The 13,151-nt window shown below is 43.6% G+C and overlaps 1 protein-coding gene across 2 annotated transcripts in view; it reads right to left on the bottom strand.

Moving 5' to 3' along the window:
- Nucleotides 1-13,151, bottom strand: part of TGFBR3 (transforming growth factor beta receptor 3) — a 303,293-nt gene that overhangs the window by 155,007 nt on the left and 135,135 nt on the right. For both annotated transcript variants that reach the window (XM_063939908.1, XM_063939909.1), the window contains exon 4: nucleotides 2,400-2,537. In XM_063939908.1, coding sequence (XP_063795978.1) covers nucleotides 2,400-2,537 — 138 coding nt within the window. The remainder of the gene's footprint in view (nucleotides 1-2,399; nucleotides 2,538-13,151) is intronic.

Raw genomic sequence — 13,151 nt, 5'->3', positions numbered from 1 at the left:
TACAGTTTACTAAAGGCAGGCAATTACCAGATTACTAAGGGAACTATGGCCCTCATTCCGAGTTGTTCGCTCGCAAGCTGCTTTTAGCAGCATTGCACACGCTGAGCCGCCGCTACTGGGAGTGAATCTTAGCTTAGCAGAATTGCGAACAAAAGATTCTCAAAATTGCGAATAGAAATTTCTAAGCAGTTTCTGAGTAGCTCGACACTTACTCTGCCACTGCGATCAGTTCAGTCAGTTTCGTTCCTGGTTTGACGTCACAAACACACCCAGCGTTCGCCCAGACACTCCCCCGTTTCTCCAGCCACTCCCGCGTTTTTCCCAGAAACGGCAGCGTTTTTTCACACACACCCATAAAACGGCCAGTTTCCGCCCAGAAACACCCACTTCCTGTCAATCACATTACGATCACCAGAACGAAGAAAAAACCTCGTAATTCCGTGAGTAAAATACCAAACTTCTTAGCAAATTTACTTGGCGCAGCCGCAGTGCGAACATTGCGCATGCGCAGTTTGCGGAAAATCGCTGCGATGCGATGAAAAATAACGAGCGAACAACTCGGAATGAGGGCCTATGTGGGGGAATTCCATTAACCCACGGTAATTTTTCGGACGCAAAAAGCTAAAGTTTTTGGGGATTTTTCCTTCTAATTCAATTATCCCCCATTTTGTTGTGCCCCCCAAGAATTATCTATTTTTAGGCGAAAACACACCGAATCGGTGATACGTTCACATACCTATGTGTATTTGCGTCAGCGATCTTGGAAACGGAGGTCATTATCGTGGACTTTTTTTTCACCTGTCTCAGGCAGGTGAAAAAATATCCCAGATGACTGCCAGCTTCAGGACTAACTGGATAGCCTCAGGGGATCAATTAGCCCGCAACTGAATTTTATCCATGATGTGCTGAGCAGAGAGGTTTGGAACTTCCATATCATAAACTCCTCCATCCTCCTTTTGCCATCACATGACCACTGAGGAGCCTGGTGACTGACTGTCTCACACTAAAATATTAGTTTACACTATCCTCACTTATGTTAGCAGTATATAAATCTCCACAATAGATTGCTTTAGCATAAGGCACACCAGGGTTAGGACCGCCATCTTGGAAACTGACTCATGTTCATAATAAGAGTTATAAAACTCACTGTTAAAATCAAAATCTAAATGCACCTTTAATATAAAATGACAATATAACACTACATTTAATATAATTAATGTTTAGTAGCAGTAACCAGTATACAGGTAATACTTGCCTACCTGACCCTCTCCATGAGGGAGAAAATGCTCTGTTCCTGGACTTTCCTGGTAATGTATGATTGCCATCACCTGTGGTGAGCTAGTTAATTGATAAGAAAGGTGTTTCACCACAGGTGATGGCGATCATACATTACCAGGAAAGTCCAGGAACAGAGCGTTTTCTCCCTCATGGAGAGGGTCAGGTAGGCTAGTATGATACAGGTATATATAGTAATATGCACCGTGCTGGAATCACACCTAAATTCTGCAATTTATAAGTACCAATGTTCAATACAATCAGCTAATAATACTCATGGACTGTTATTGGTGAGAACTCTGGGCTTTGAAGTCATCTAATCTGTCATGTGTATGGAACTGAGATTTGCATGGATTAAAGCTTTGACTAGACCCAGCATTACATATGTGGAGATTTTAACACTACTGTATATTACCCTTACTTGAAAAAAAGTATTATGCCGAGACAGTGTAAATACACATATATGTTCTCTTTTTCTTAATTGTAAGCAACCGATTTAGCCTTTTGGATATTCTGAAAATTCCTTGGAGAAAAATTGTGCAATTTTTGTGACTAATGTGTGAATTTATGATAAACTAAATGCTGGCATTACAGCCGTGTGCCATAATTCAAAGACACGTACATTTAGCCAAAACAGAGAATCTTGCCATCTGTAAGCTGTTTGGGGTGAATAAGACTTTCATACTACTATCACCACAAGGAATAATAAAATGATTATGGCATTTTGATCAATATAAAATAACAACACTCCTCTGTTATGGTTACAGCAAACATTAGAAATCAGAGATCATAGTTTTTCTGTAAAAACACACAAGACCACCGCCCTTCTATTGTCTGACAACCCAGATGACTAATATGTAGGAGTCACAAAAAGTATACGTTGCAGCCTTCCACGCTCATGTCTTTTAATTTATATGATTAACATGCCCTCTTCTATCCCATCAAGACTATGTCCAAGGCTAAATGATAAGGCTGCTCCATCCACAAGCTCAGTGCTTGCTGTACTGTTTAGTTTCTTTATGCCTATAGTCTGTTATAATGACAGGACAGAATAGCTTGATATATTTACTCCATATGCAGCTGCATACCATAACTGCTCATTTCGCAACCGCTCATATACTCACAAAGTAAAATCTTCTAACGCCTGCTGCAAGTCTGTTAGTCTTCAGCTCCCACGTCACGGGGCGCGGGGAGTTTAGGATGAACACCAGAGGTTTGTGATGAACTAAAATTGTTGAGATTGGGGTCAAATGCAATGTGACCTGTAAATAAACAAAACTAGATTAAGACGTATTTCTAGAACTGAATACACTGGTACAGTACTGCTGCTAAATAAATACATTGCATTTACAGTATGAGCAACATGGCATAGACAGTATCTGCAAACATGTGTCAACCATTCGTGCGTCGACCATTTTCATGTTAACCTTTTAAACCTTTCGACCCTTTTGTACTGGTCGACCTTAAGCACTGTCGACCTTTCATCTGTTGACCTTTTGTACCCATCGACCTAATGCACGGCGAACATATAGGGGTATATTCAATTGAACTCGGATCCATTCCGACATTCATTCGTCGGAATGGATCCGACCTGGGCTATTCAATGTCATCTCAATTCGACTTTTAAAGAAGTCGAATTGAGATGCGAGAGCTGAGACAGGGGAGAGCCGTGGGCAGACAGGGGAGAGCAGCGCTACAGCAGCGGCTATATAGCCATTTTCGACACAATCACGTGGATCGGCAGCTATTCTGCCGATCCACGTGCTTTTCGACAAGTCAAATTCCTCGACTTGTCCAATAATTTGGGGTTAGATTGAATAGGTCGGAACCCCTTCCAACCTAAAAAAGACGAAAACAGATCTTTTCGACAGACGACAGCTTTCGACTTCAATTGAATATACCCCATGGTGTTGACCTATTGACTGTCTACCTAGAGAGACAGTTTAGAGCTAGCATCCGGATACCGACGGCGCGGCCCCCAGATCCCTGCTCTCTGCGCACCCCTAGTTACGACCCTGCTCACAACACCTTCTATGTGCAGGCAAATAAAGCAGATATAGGAGTGAGTTCGACACATTTACTTTATAAAACAGAATCGTCAGCCAGGCGGCATGCCGGACAAACTCTGATGTTTTTTAAAGGGGCAATCACTTACAAGGCATGGTTTTGACTTGTAAGTGATTGCCCCTTTAAAAAAGTCCGAATTCGGCCAGCATCGTCTTGTGATTGCCCCTTTAAAAAAAAAATCCAAGTTCGGCCTGCATAATGCACGGCATCCAAACTCGGGCAGCATTACATCCCGCCGCTGATCTATTTACAAAAGAAATGAAAACAGATGCCAGAAACATAGAAAGACACAGAATCATATTCTAGTACAGGAATTGGTGCCACCACTACCCCTGGAGAAATGTACAAATACTCTGAAACACAGTTACTCATCTGATTGGCGGTCAGGATTGACAGGGAGAGAATAATGGGCCCTACACATTGGTCGATACCAGTGAAAGATATGAACGATCTCGTTCATTAATGAACGAGATACCATTCATATCTTCCAGTGTGTCGGCACCAGCGATGAACGATGCAAGGCCCCCCACTCGTTCATCGCTGGTGTCGGCTCGATTAAACATGCAGGCCAATATGGACAATCTCGTTCATATTAGCATGCAGTGCTATGGAGCCGGGTGACGGGGGGAGTGAAGAAAGTCACTCTCCCCGTCACCTCACCCCCTCCGCCGGTTCGCCCACCTGCTGTATCGGCCGTCAGGCAGCTCGGCAGTGGGTCGCTAGGTGTGTAGGGCCCTTAAGTTACATCTGTAAAAGCAAATATCTGGTAGGTTCCTATTCTGCTAATTAGCAAATCAGTGGGAGCGGGAAATCCGGTACGCATACTCAACCCTAAATTTATGGTGGATTTATCACTCTATTGAAGTTGCTCTGGGTTTGGTATTTGTGGTAGACCTCACCTTGGTATTTCACCGTAGTTGCACCAATATCTGGCAATATAGCTAAACTGTACTTCACTATTTTCTCCATCCTCTGTTTTGTTTTGGGACAATGGACATGGGGAGATTATACTGTAATTCAAAGAAGAGTTGATTTCATTGATTGGCTGTTTGAAGATTCCGGGTGTACATAAACAACAGGTTGTTCCAGAAGGAGCGCGCATCTGCATTCTTGTATCTTCATTGAGGACTTTCTTTGAGATTTTTTCTTCTTCAATTATATGGTGTAAGTGGATGATTTACCATAAAGTGATAGCTGCCTTTGACCCTGGTTCCATCCATCTCTCTGTACAGATTATGACCACTTCAATTTGTAGAATCAGTCACGGGTGACAAAGGTAAATTATACAGTACGTTACTGACCATGGGGGGTCATTCCAAGTTGATCGGACATAGCAACTTTTTGCTGCTCGTGCGATCAACTAGACGCCGCCTATGGGGGAGTGTATTTTAGCATAGCAGAGCTGCGATCGCTTGTGCAGCCCTGCTATGCTAAAAAAGTTTTGTGTAAAACAAGACTAGCCCTGCAGTTACTTATCCTGTGCGATGGATCCAGCGATGAAGGTCCCGGAATTGACGTCAGACATCCGCCCTCCAAACACCTGGACACGCCTGCGTTCGGATCTCCACGCCCGGAAGCCGGTGAGTTGACGCCCCAGAACGCCTTCCTCCTGTCAATCTTCTTGCGGTCGCCACTGCGATGGCTTTCTCAGTACGCGACGTCGCTGCCGCCGGGCAACGATGCGCCTGTGCAATGCGGCCGCCACGCATGCGCAGTTCCAACCCGTTCGCAACGCTGTAATGAACCGCAGTTTGCAAATGGGTCGGAATGACCCCCCCATATACATTAACTGAAGAATGTGGTATGGAATATAATATACAGTAGATTGTAAGCACCAATGTATACCCTATATAAATATATTTTAATAAATAAAAGGAGTGAACGTTCATTGTTTGTTATTATACTCTTGCAGGACACAATATGAAAATTATGCTTAACTGTATAAGGATCTGTAGATATCTAATAATTCACAATTCATTCTGCAGTGGTAGGGCAGATGTTTAATTATTTACATATCAAATTTAACATTGTATTTATGTATTTCTTTATTTATTCATTCATTTGTCCAGTCTACATTTAAGGTGCTCATGAATTGCAAAATGCACCTATGGAAATATCTTTGGGAGGTTTATAGGAATTTGGGCTCTTCTTTTAACAGCAACACTGACCCCTCTCAGTATAAATATAGACCCATTACAATTGGTTACAACCTCTTTAAATAGTGCGCAATCATGCCTGGCACCTCATTAGCAATTTAACTACTAAGCTGTGAAGTTGTTAATGCATAATTTTCAAAGCACTAACTTCTTTCCTTTCAACAAAACCACATGCTTGGATAATGGCAGGTTACAATGTCAAATCCAGTGAATATGACCATTGTGAATAAACTAAGACACTAGCTTCCGCCCAACACACACACTTACAATTGTACATTAACCAAAGCATCACAGCCAGCACTGAGCCCATTATACTATGGTACACTGCAAACCACTGTCTTTAGGAAATATTTCTCTCATATTCACAGCACCAAATAACCAGCTCCGAATAACGCATCATGATTAAATACTGTAGAATACTGCTTATTTAAAATATGCACAAAGAGATCTACAGATGTGTCCTTATAAACTATTGCTGCAATTGCACCAAACAGCTCTATATCGCGCCAGATCCTATGCTACTCGGCTTGCTCTAAGCGTCTTTTTCGCTGAAATGTACAGCAATGTGATGCATCAAAATCGCTGCACGAAACTGCACCGGATCATTTGATATGCAACACTTGTATATCTCTGTGCGAATGACTCAGAATCTATATACCAAGTGCTATGATAAAGCAGCTTATTTTCATACCAAGTTCCATTGTGCTTCATATGCAACTTTGTACATATTTAAAACTAATTCCTGTGCAGTTAAAGTCACAACCTGAGTGGTATTTCGCTGTGCGAATAAGATGCACATTTTTTTTTAACACTGCTCGGCATGGCTCACCCACGCCAGGCTTCTCGCGACACATGATGTACTGAGGCTAGGTGCATGAGAGTTCTTCTGTATTGAAGGGGCAGATTTAATTATCTAAGTTAGCCAACTTTTTTTTACACAAGTACTATGCAAAATTTCACTATTCCGACGCAGAGGATCCGACACATCAGTATTCAAGAGCGGGCCGTTTTCGCCCGTTTCCCCTCCCATTCCGACCATTAACTTCCGCCCTCTCTTATGGGTGAAAATGAATGGTCAAAAACGTACCGTTTTCAACCGTGGCGGGGTTAAAAAAACACATGGATGAGCAGAGATTCCGCTCATCCATGTGTTTTTCGACTTGTCAGAATTTCCGACAGGGCGGAAAAACGGCACTTCAATTGAATATTGAAGTATTGGAAAGTGTCGTCTTTCCGCCCCGACTGAAATTGAATATCCCCCTATACAGCAAAGCTGCTTTAACACGGGTTTCAAATAGGGAGAGCTTGCAGCTTTTACAGTAGTTTGCTCCTATAGACTAGATGAAAACTAGGTAAAAGTTCTTAGTTTAATGTAAAAAATCACTACAGTACCTATGGCTTAATTCACTAAGGAATGCATTTGCAAAGTTGCCAGCAGCAGTGCAAATGCAGGAGGGGGTGCATACCACCTCTTCCCTGCATTTGTGATGTGATCGCATCTGAGATGAACATCGCGACCATCGGTTGAGTAAGTCTAAGCTTTTTCAGCCTTGTTTTCACAGTGCGGCTTCCGAGGCCAAGCATGTGCCATGTACCCAGCCTCAAGTGTTGCATGGTAACCAGTACGGGGCTGCTGTCTGCATAGACAGCATGCCCTGTGACCCCCAGCCTCCCGACCGCCCGCCGGACACTGCGGTTCGGGAGGTCTGCCATGCTGTAAATGTGTACCGGGTCGGACGACCCGGCTTACCCATTTACACCACCTCCTACCCCAAGCTGGGTTGGATTCCCGGGAAAATGGACCCGGGGTTTTGGAGAAGGACCCTTTTACACCAACTGCAATCCCGGGATTTTGCGTGCTCCCGTGCAAAATCCCCGGGATATATCAGATGGTGTAAACGGGGTATTACTGAAATGAGCGAGCTGTTGCATATTGTCTTTTAGACCATCTATAGGGCTAAATGTCATAGCCCAGGGCTAAATGTCATAGCCCTGCAAGTTGCCAGAGGTGCAGGACTTTGTGCAAGTGTGCCTGTTTTTTTAAAGCAGCAAATATTTAAAAGACTAAACCAGATTGGTATTGCCTTGTAAATGATTGCAGCTTTAATAAAACAGGCAGACTCGCACAAAGTCCTGCACTTCTGGCAATTTATAGACAGGGGCTGGCTGGCAACTTTCAGCCTGGGGGGAATTGACTCAAGCAAGTGGTCCAGCTTTTCACAGGGAATACAATGCAAAAATGGGCATGACAATAATGTTGGGGGTGTGGCCTGTGTAATGTGGGTGTAGTTTAAATAGCTAATGAAACAACGGGCAGTACCTATACTGTATATAAATTCAATTAGGTTTGAGTTTACCAAAATCTTGCACCTGTGCTACTCTATAACTGTCTCTATCTGAGCAGCGGCCAGGGGGAGCAGGATCATTCTCTGCCTGTCTCTGTAGTCAGGTGGCCCTTGAACACTTTAATTGCACTGGACCGGGGCGCAGATGGCACCCTGCCCCTCTACCCAGCCAGCCCATGCTCATAGGATATTACATTTAACCCATCATTATTAATTCTGTATTACATGCACTATCCAGTAATCAAGGAGACCAATGTGTACATATATGTCCATGCCGTTGCTAGAATCGTCTTCCGCTCCTTAAGACTCCCAGACTTGCTCTAATGCCACTTGGATTGTGGAACGGTGCCCACATCCGGAAAAAAAAATCCAAAACATTTAAGACGGGCTGACTCTACTGATGCATGTAACAGCTTACTCTGATTGTTAGCCTTTTATATGCATGAAGGTATTACATGCACTGCACAGTATAGCTTATTAAGTGCTCTTTATGCCCTCTTCATGGGATGGCCACGCTCGCGCTAAAATCAAGCATTTGGAAACCCCACTCTAGAAATCCTGCATTTGTCCAATACCAAAAGAAGATGCAGACAGACGTTTGTAGAACTAAATCAACATTTATAAGGATGCAACCTATCAATTCAGTAGGAACCAGTGTCATACCTCCCAACTGTCCCGATTTTCGCGGGACAGTCCCGTTTTTTGGGGACTGTCCCGCTGTCCCACCCGCGGGCCACAGTGTCCCGCGGTGGTGGGGGGCAGTTGGGAGGCTCTGTCTCTCGCTGCCCTGCTTAGCAGAGCAGCGGTGAATAGACGCTGTGCGCATGCGCACAGCGTCTATTCAGTGGAGCCAGGAGGAGAGGGGGCATGCCAGCGGCTCACGAAGCGCTGGGCATGCCCCCTCAGTGATGAAAATGGGGGCATGGCTTGCAATCGCGGGTCCTCCAGCGAAGCCACACACCTTTTGCATGGGTCACACCCCTTTTTCGGGAGCGCGTGCGGCTTTGCCGCACGTGTGTCCCTCCTTGGGCCAGGACAAAGTTGGGAGGTATGCAGTGTGGTTATGTCTCAGCGATGTCACTGATTCCTACTGATTTGACTAGATGAAAAATGGATAGTTCAACTTTAGTTGTATATAGTTGGGAAAATAAATCCCTAACTCCTAGATACAAACAAACACACACCTACAGTACATACTATAGTAATAACAATGACAGACCTCTACCAGTTACTTACTGTATAATATAAAAAGGGTTAAGACAGCTGCAAAGCTTTTTCTGTTGTCTCTTGAGATAGTTCATGGCATGGACTGCTGGATATCTCCATAGTAACCATACTTGGGAAAACAACTGATGGGCTCATGCCCCATTACTCTGGTAAAGTAATTTCTAGTTTAAGAAAAAGTCTGGAGCACAAATTAAAAACAAAATAATAAAAATTAGCATGGCTGATGGTTTTTACTGCCGGTTTCCAGGCACACAAACATTCACTGTACGCTGTGTTATGAAATGCTATACTATAGTCTGGTGCCATACATCTTCAAGGTTACTCTAGAGCAGCGAGAAAAGGATGGAATTATCTTCAGACAGTTCTCTGAAATGAATCTGCTGCAATAAAATGCCTTGATGTAAAAGCTAGCCTGTACTGTATTCAGGGATCTGACACACTCAGGGACACCTTAGCTGATCCAGGCACATTTCCATACTGGGTTTTAAATAGAGATGAGCGGGTTCGGTTTCTCTGAATCCGAACCCGCCAGAACTTCATGTTTTTTTTCACGGGTCCGAGCGACTCGGATCTTCCCGCCTTGCTCGGTTAACCCGAGCGCGCCCGAACGTCATCATGACGCTGTCGGATTCTCGCGAGGCTCGGATTCTATCGCGAGACTCGGATTCTATATAAGGAGCCGCGCGTCGCCGCCATTTTCACACGTGCATTGAGATTGATAGGGAGAGGACGTGGCTGGCGTCCTCTCCATTTAGATTATAAGAGACTGAGAGAGATTTACTGGAGCTGACTAGGAGGAGTACTGTTACTGTAGAAGTGTAGAGACTGAGTGGAGAGAGTTTACTAGTGAGGACAGTGCAGTTTACTTTATAATCCGTTCTCTGCCTGAAAAAAGCGATACACAGCACACAGTGACTCAGTCACATACCATATCTGTGTGCACTGCTCAGGCTCAGGCCAGTGTGCTGCATCATCTATTATCTATATATAATATTATATATATATCTGTCTGACTGCTCAGCTCACACAGCTTATAATTGTGGGGGAGACTGGGGAGCACTACTGCAGTGCCAGTTATAGGTTATAGCAGGAGCCAGGAGTACATAATATATTATATAGTGAGTGACCACCAGACACACAGTGCAGTTTATTTAATATATCCGTTCTCTGCCTGAAAAATGCGATACACACAGTGACTCAGTCAGTCACATACCATATCTGTGTGCACTGCTCAGGCTCAGGCCAGTGTGCTGCATCATCTATATATATTATATATCTGTCTGACTGCTCAGCTCACACAGCTTATAATTGTGGGGGAGACTGGGGAGCACTACTGCAGTGCCAGTTATAGGTTATAGCAGGAGCCAGGAGTACATAATATTATATTAAAATTAAACAGTGCACACTTTTGCTGCAGGAGTGCCACTGCCAGTGTGACTAGTGACCAGTGACCTGACCACCAGTATATATAATATTAGTAGTATACTATCTCTTTATCAACCAGTCTATATTAGCAGCAGACACAGTACAGTGCGGTAGTTCACGGCTGTGGCTACCTCTGTGTCGGCACTCGGCAGCCCGTCCATAATTGTATATACCACCTAACCGTGGTTTTTTTTTCTTTCTTTATACATACATACTAGTTACGAGTATACTATCTCTTTATCAACCAGTCTATATATTAGCAGCAGACACAGTACAGTGCGGTAGTTCACGGCTGTGGCTACCTCTGTGTCGGCACTCGGCAGCCCGTCCATAATTGTATATACCACCTAACCGTGGTTTTTTTTTCTTTCTTTATAGTCATACTAGTTACGAGTATACTATCTCTTTATCAACCAGTCTATATTAGCAGCAGACACAGTACAGTGCGGTAGTTCACGGCTGTGGCTACCTCTGTGTCGGCACTCGGCAGCCCGTCCATAATTGTATATACCACCTAACCGTGTTTTTTTTTTCTTTCTTTATACATACATACTAGTTACGAGTATACTATCTCTTTATCAACCAGTCTATATTAGCAGCAGACACAGTACAGTGCGGTAGTTCACGGCTGTGGCTACCTCTGTGTCGGCACTCGGCAGCCCGTCCATAATTGTATATACCACCTAACCGTGGTTTTTTTTTCTTTCTTTATACATACATACTAGTTACGAGTATACTATCTCTTTATCAACCAGTCTATATATTAGCAGCAGACACAGTACAGTGCGGTAGTTCACGGCTGTGGCTACCTCTGTGTCGGCACTCGGCAGCCCGTCCATAATTGTATATACCACCTAACCGTGGTTTTTTTTTCTTTCTTTATACATACATACTAGTTACGAGTATACTATCTCTTTATCAACCAGTCTATATTAGCAGCAGACACAGTACAGTGCGGTAGTTCACGGCTGTGGCTACCTCTGTGTCGGCACTCGGCAGCCCGTCCATAATTGTATATACCACCTAACCGTGTTTTTTTTTTCTTTCTTTATACATACATACTAGTTACGAGTATACTATCTCTTTATCAACCAGTCTATATTAGCAGCAGACACAGTACAGTGCGGTAGTTCACGGCTGTGGCTACCTCTGTGTCGGCACTCGGCAGCCCGTCCATAATTGTATATACCACCTAACCGTGGTTTTTTTTTCTTTCTTTATACATACATACTAGTTACGAGTATACTATCTCTTTATCAACCAGTCTATATATTAGCAGCAGACACAGTACAGTGCGGTAGTTCACGGCTGTGGCTACCTCTGTGTCGGCACTCGGCAGCCCGTCCATAATTGTATATACCACCTAACCGTGGTTTTTTTTTCTTTCTTTATAGTCATACTAGTTACGAGTATACTATCTCTTTATCAACCAGTCTATATTAGCAGCAGACACAGTACAGTGCGGTAGTTCACGGCTGTGGCTACCTCTGTGTCGGCACTCGGCAGCCCGTCCATAATTGTATATACCACCTAACCGTGTTTTTTTTTTCTTTCTTTATACATACATACTAGTTACGAGTATACTATCTCTTTATCAACCAGTCTATATTAGCAGCAGACACAGTACAGTGCGGTAGTTCACGGCTGTGGCTACCTCTGTGTCGGCACTCGGCAGCCCGTCCATAATTGTATATACCACCTAACCGTGGTTTTTTTTTCTTTCTTTATACATACATACTAGTTACGAGTATACTATCTCTTTATCAACCAGTCTATATATTAGCAGCAGACACAGTACAGTGCGGTAGTTCACGGCTGTGGCTACCTCTGTGTCGGCACTCGGCAGCCCGTCCATAATTGTATATACCACCTAACCGTGGTTTTTTTTTCTTTCTTTATACATACATACTAGTTACGAGTATACTATCTCTTTATCAACCAGTCTATATATTAGCAGCAGACACAGTACAGTGCGGTAGTTCACGGCTGTGGCTACCTCTGTGTCGGCACTCGGCAGCCCGTCCATAATTGTATATACCACCTAACCGTGGTTTTTTTTTCTTTCTTTATAGTCATACTAGTTACGAGTATACTATCTCTTTATCAACCAGTCTATATTAGCAGCAGACACAGTACAGTGCGGTAGTTCACGGCTGTGGCTACCTCTGTGTCGGCACTCGGCAGCCCGTCCATAATTGTATATACCACCTAACCGTGTTTTTTTTTTCTTTCTTTATACATACATACTAGTTACGAGTATACTATCTCTTTATCAACCAGTCTATATTAGCAGCAGACACAGTACAGTGCGGTAGTTCACGGCTGTGGCTACCTCTGTGTCGGCACTCGGCAGCCCGTCCATAATTGTATATACCACCTAACCGTGGTTTTTTTTTCTTTCTTTATACATACATACTAGTTACGAGTATACTATCTCTTTATCAACCAGTCTATATATTAGCAGCAGACACAGTACAGTGCGGTAGTTCACGGCTGTGGCTACCTCTGTGTCGGCACTCGGCAGCCCGTCCATAATTGTATATACCACCTAACCGTGGTTTTTTTTTCTTTCTTTATACATACATACTAGTTACGAGTATACTATCTCTTTATCAACCAGTCTATATATTAGCAGCAGACACAGTACAGTGCGGTA

Source organism: Pseudophryne corroboree, chromosome 9, assembly GCF_028390025.1.
Source record: "Pseudophryne corroboree isolate aPseCor3 chromosome 9, aPseCor3.hap2, whole genome shotgun sequence".
NCBI lineage: Eukaryota > Metazoa > Chordata > Amphibia > Anura > Myobatrachidae > Pseudophryne > Pseudophryne corroboree.
The sequence above is the reverse complement of the archived record's forward strand: the minus strand, read 5'-3'. Positions and strand labels throughout refer to the sequence as shown.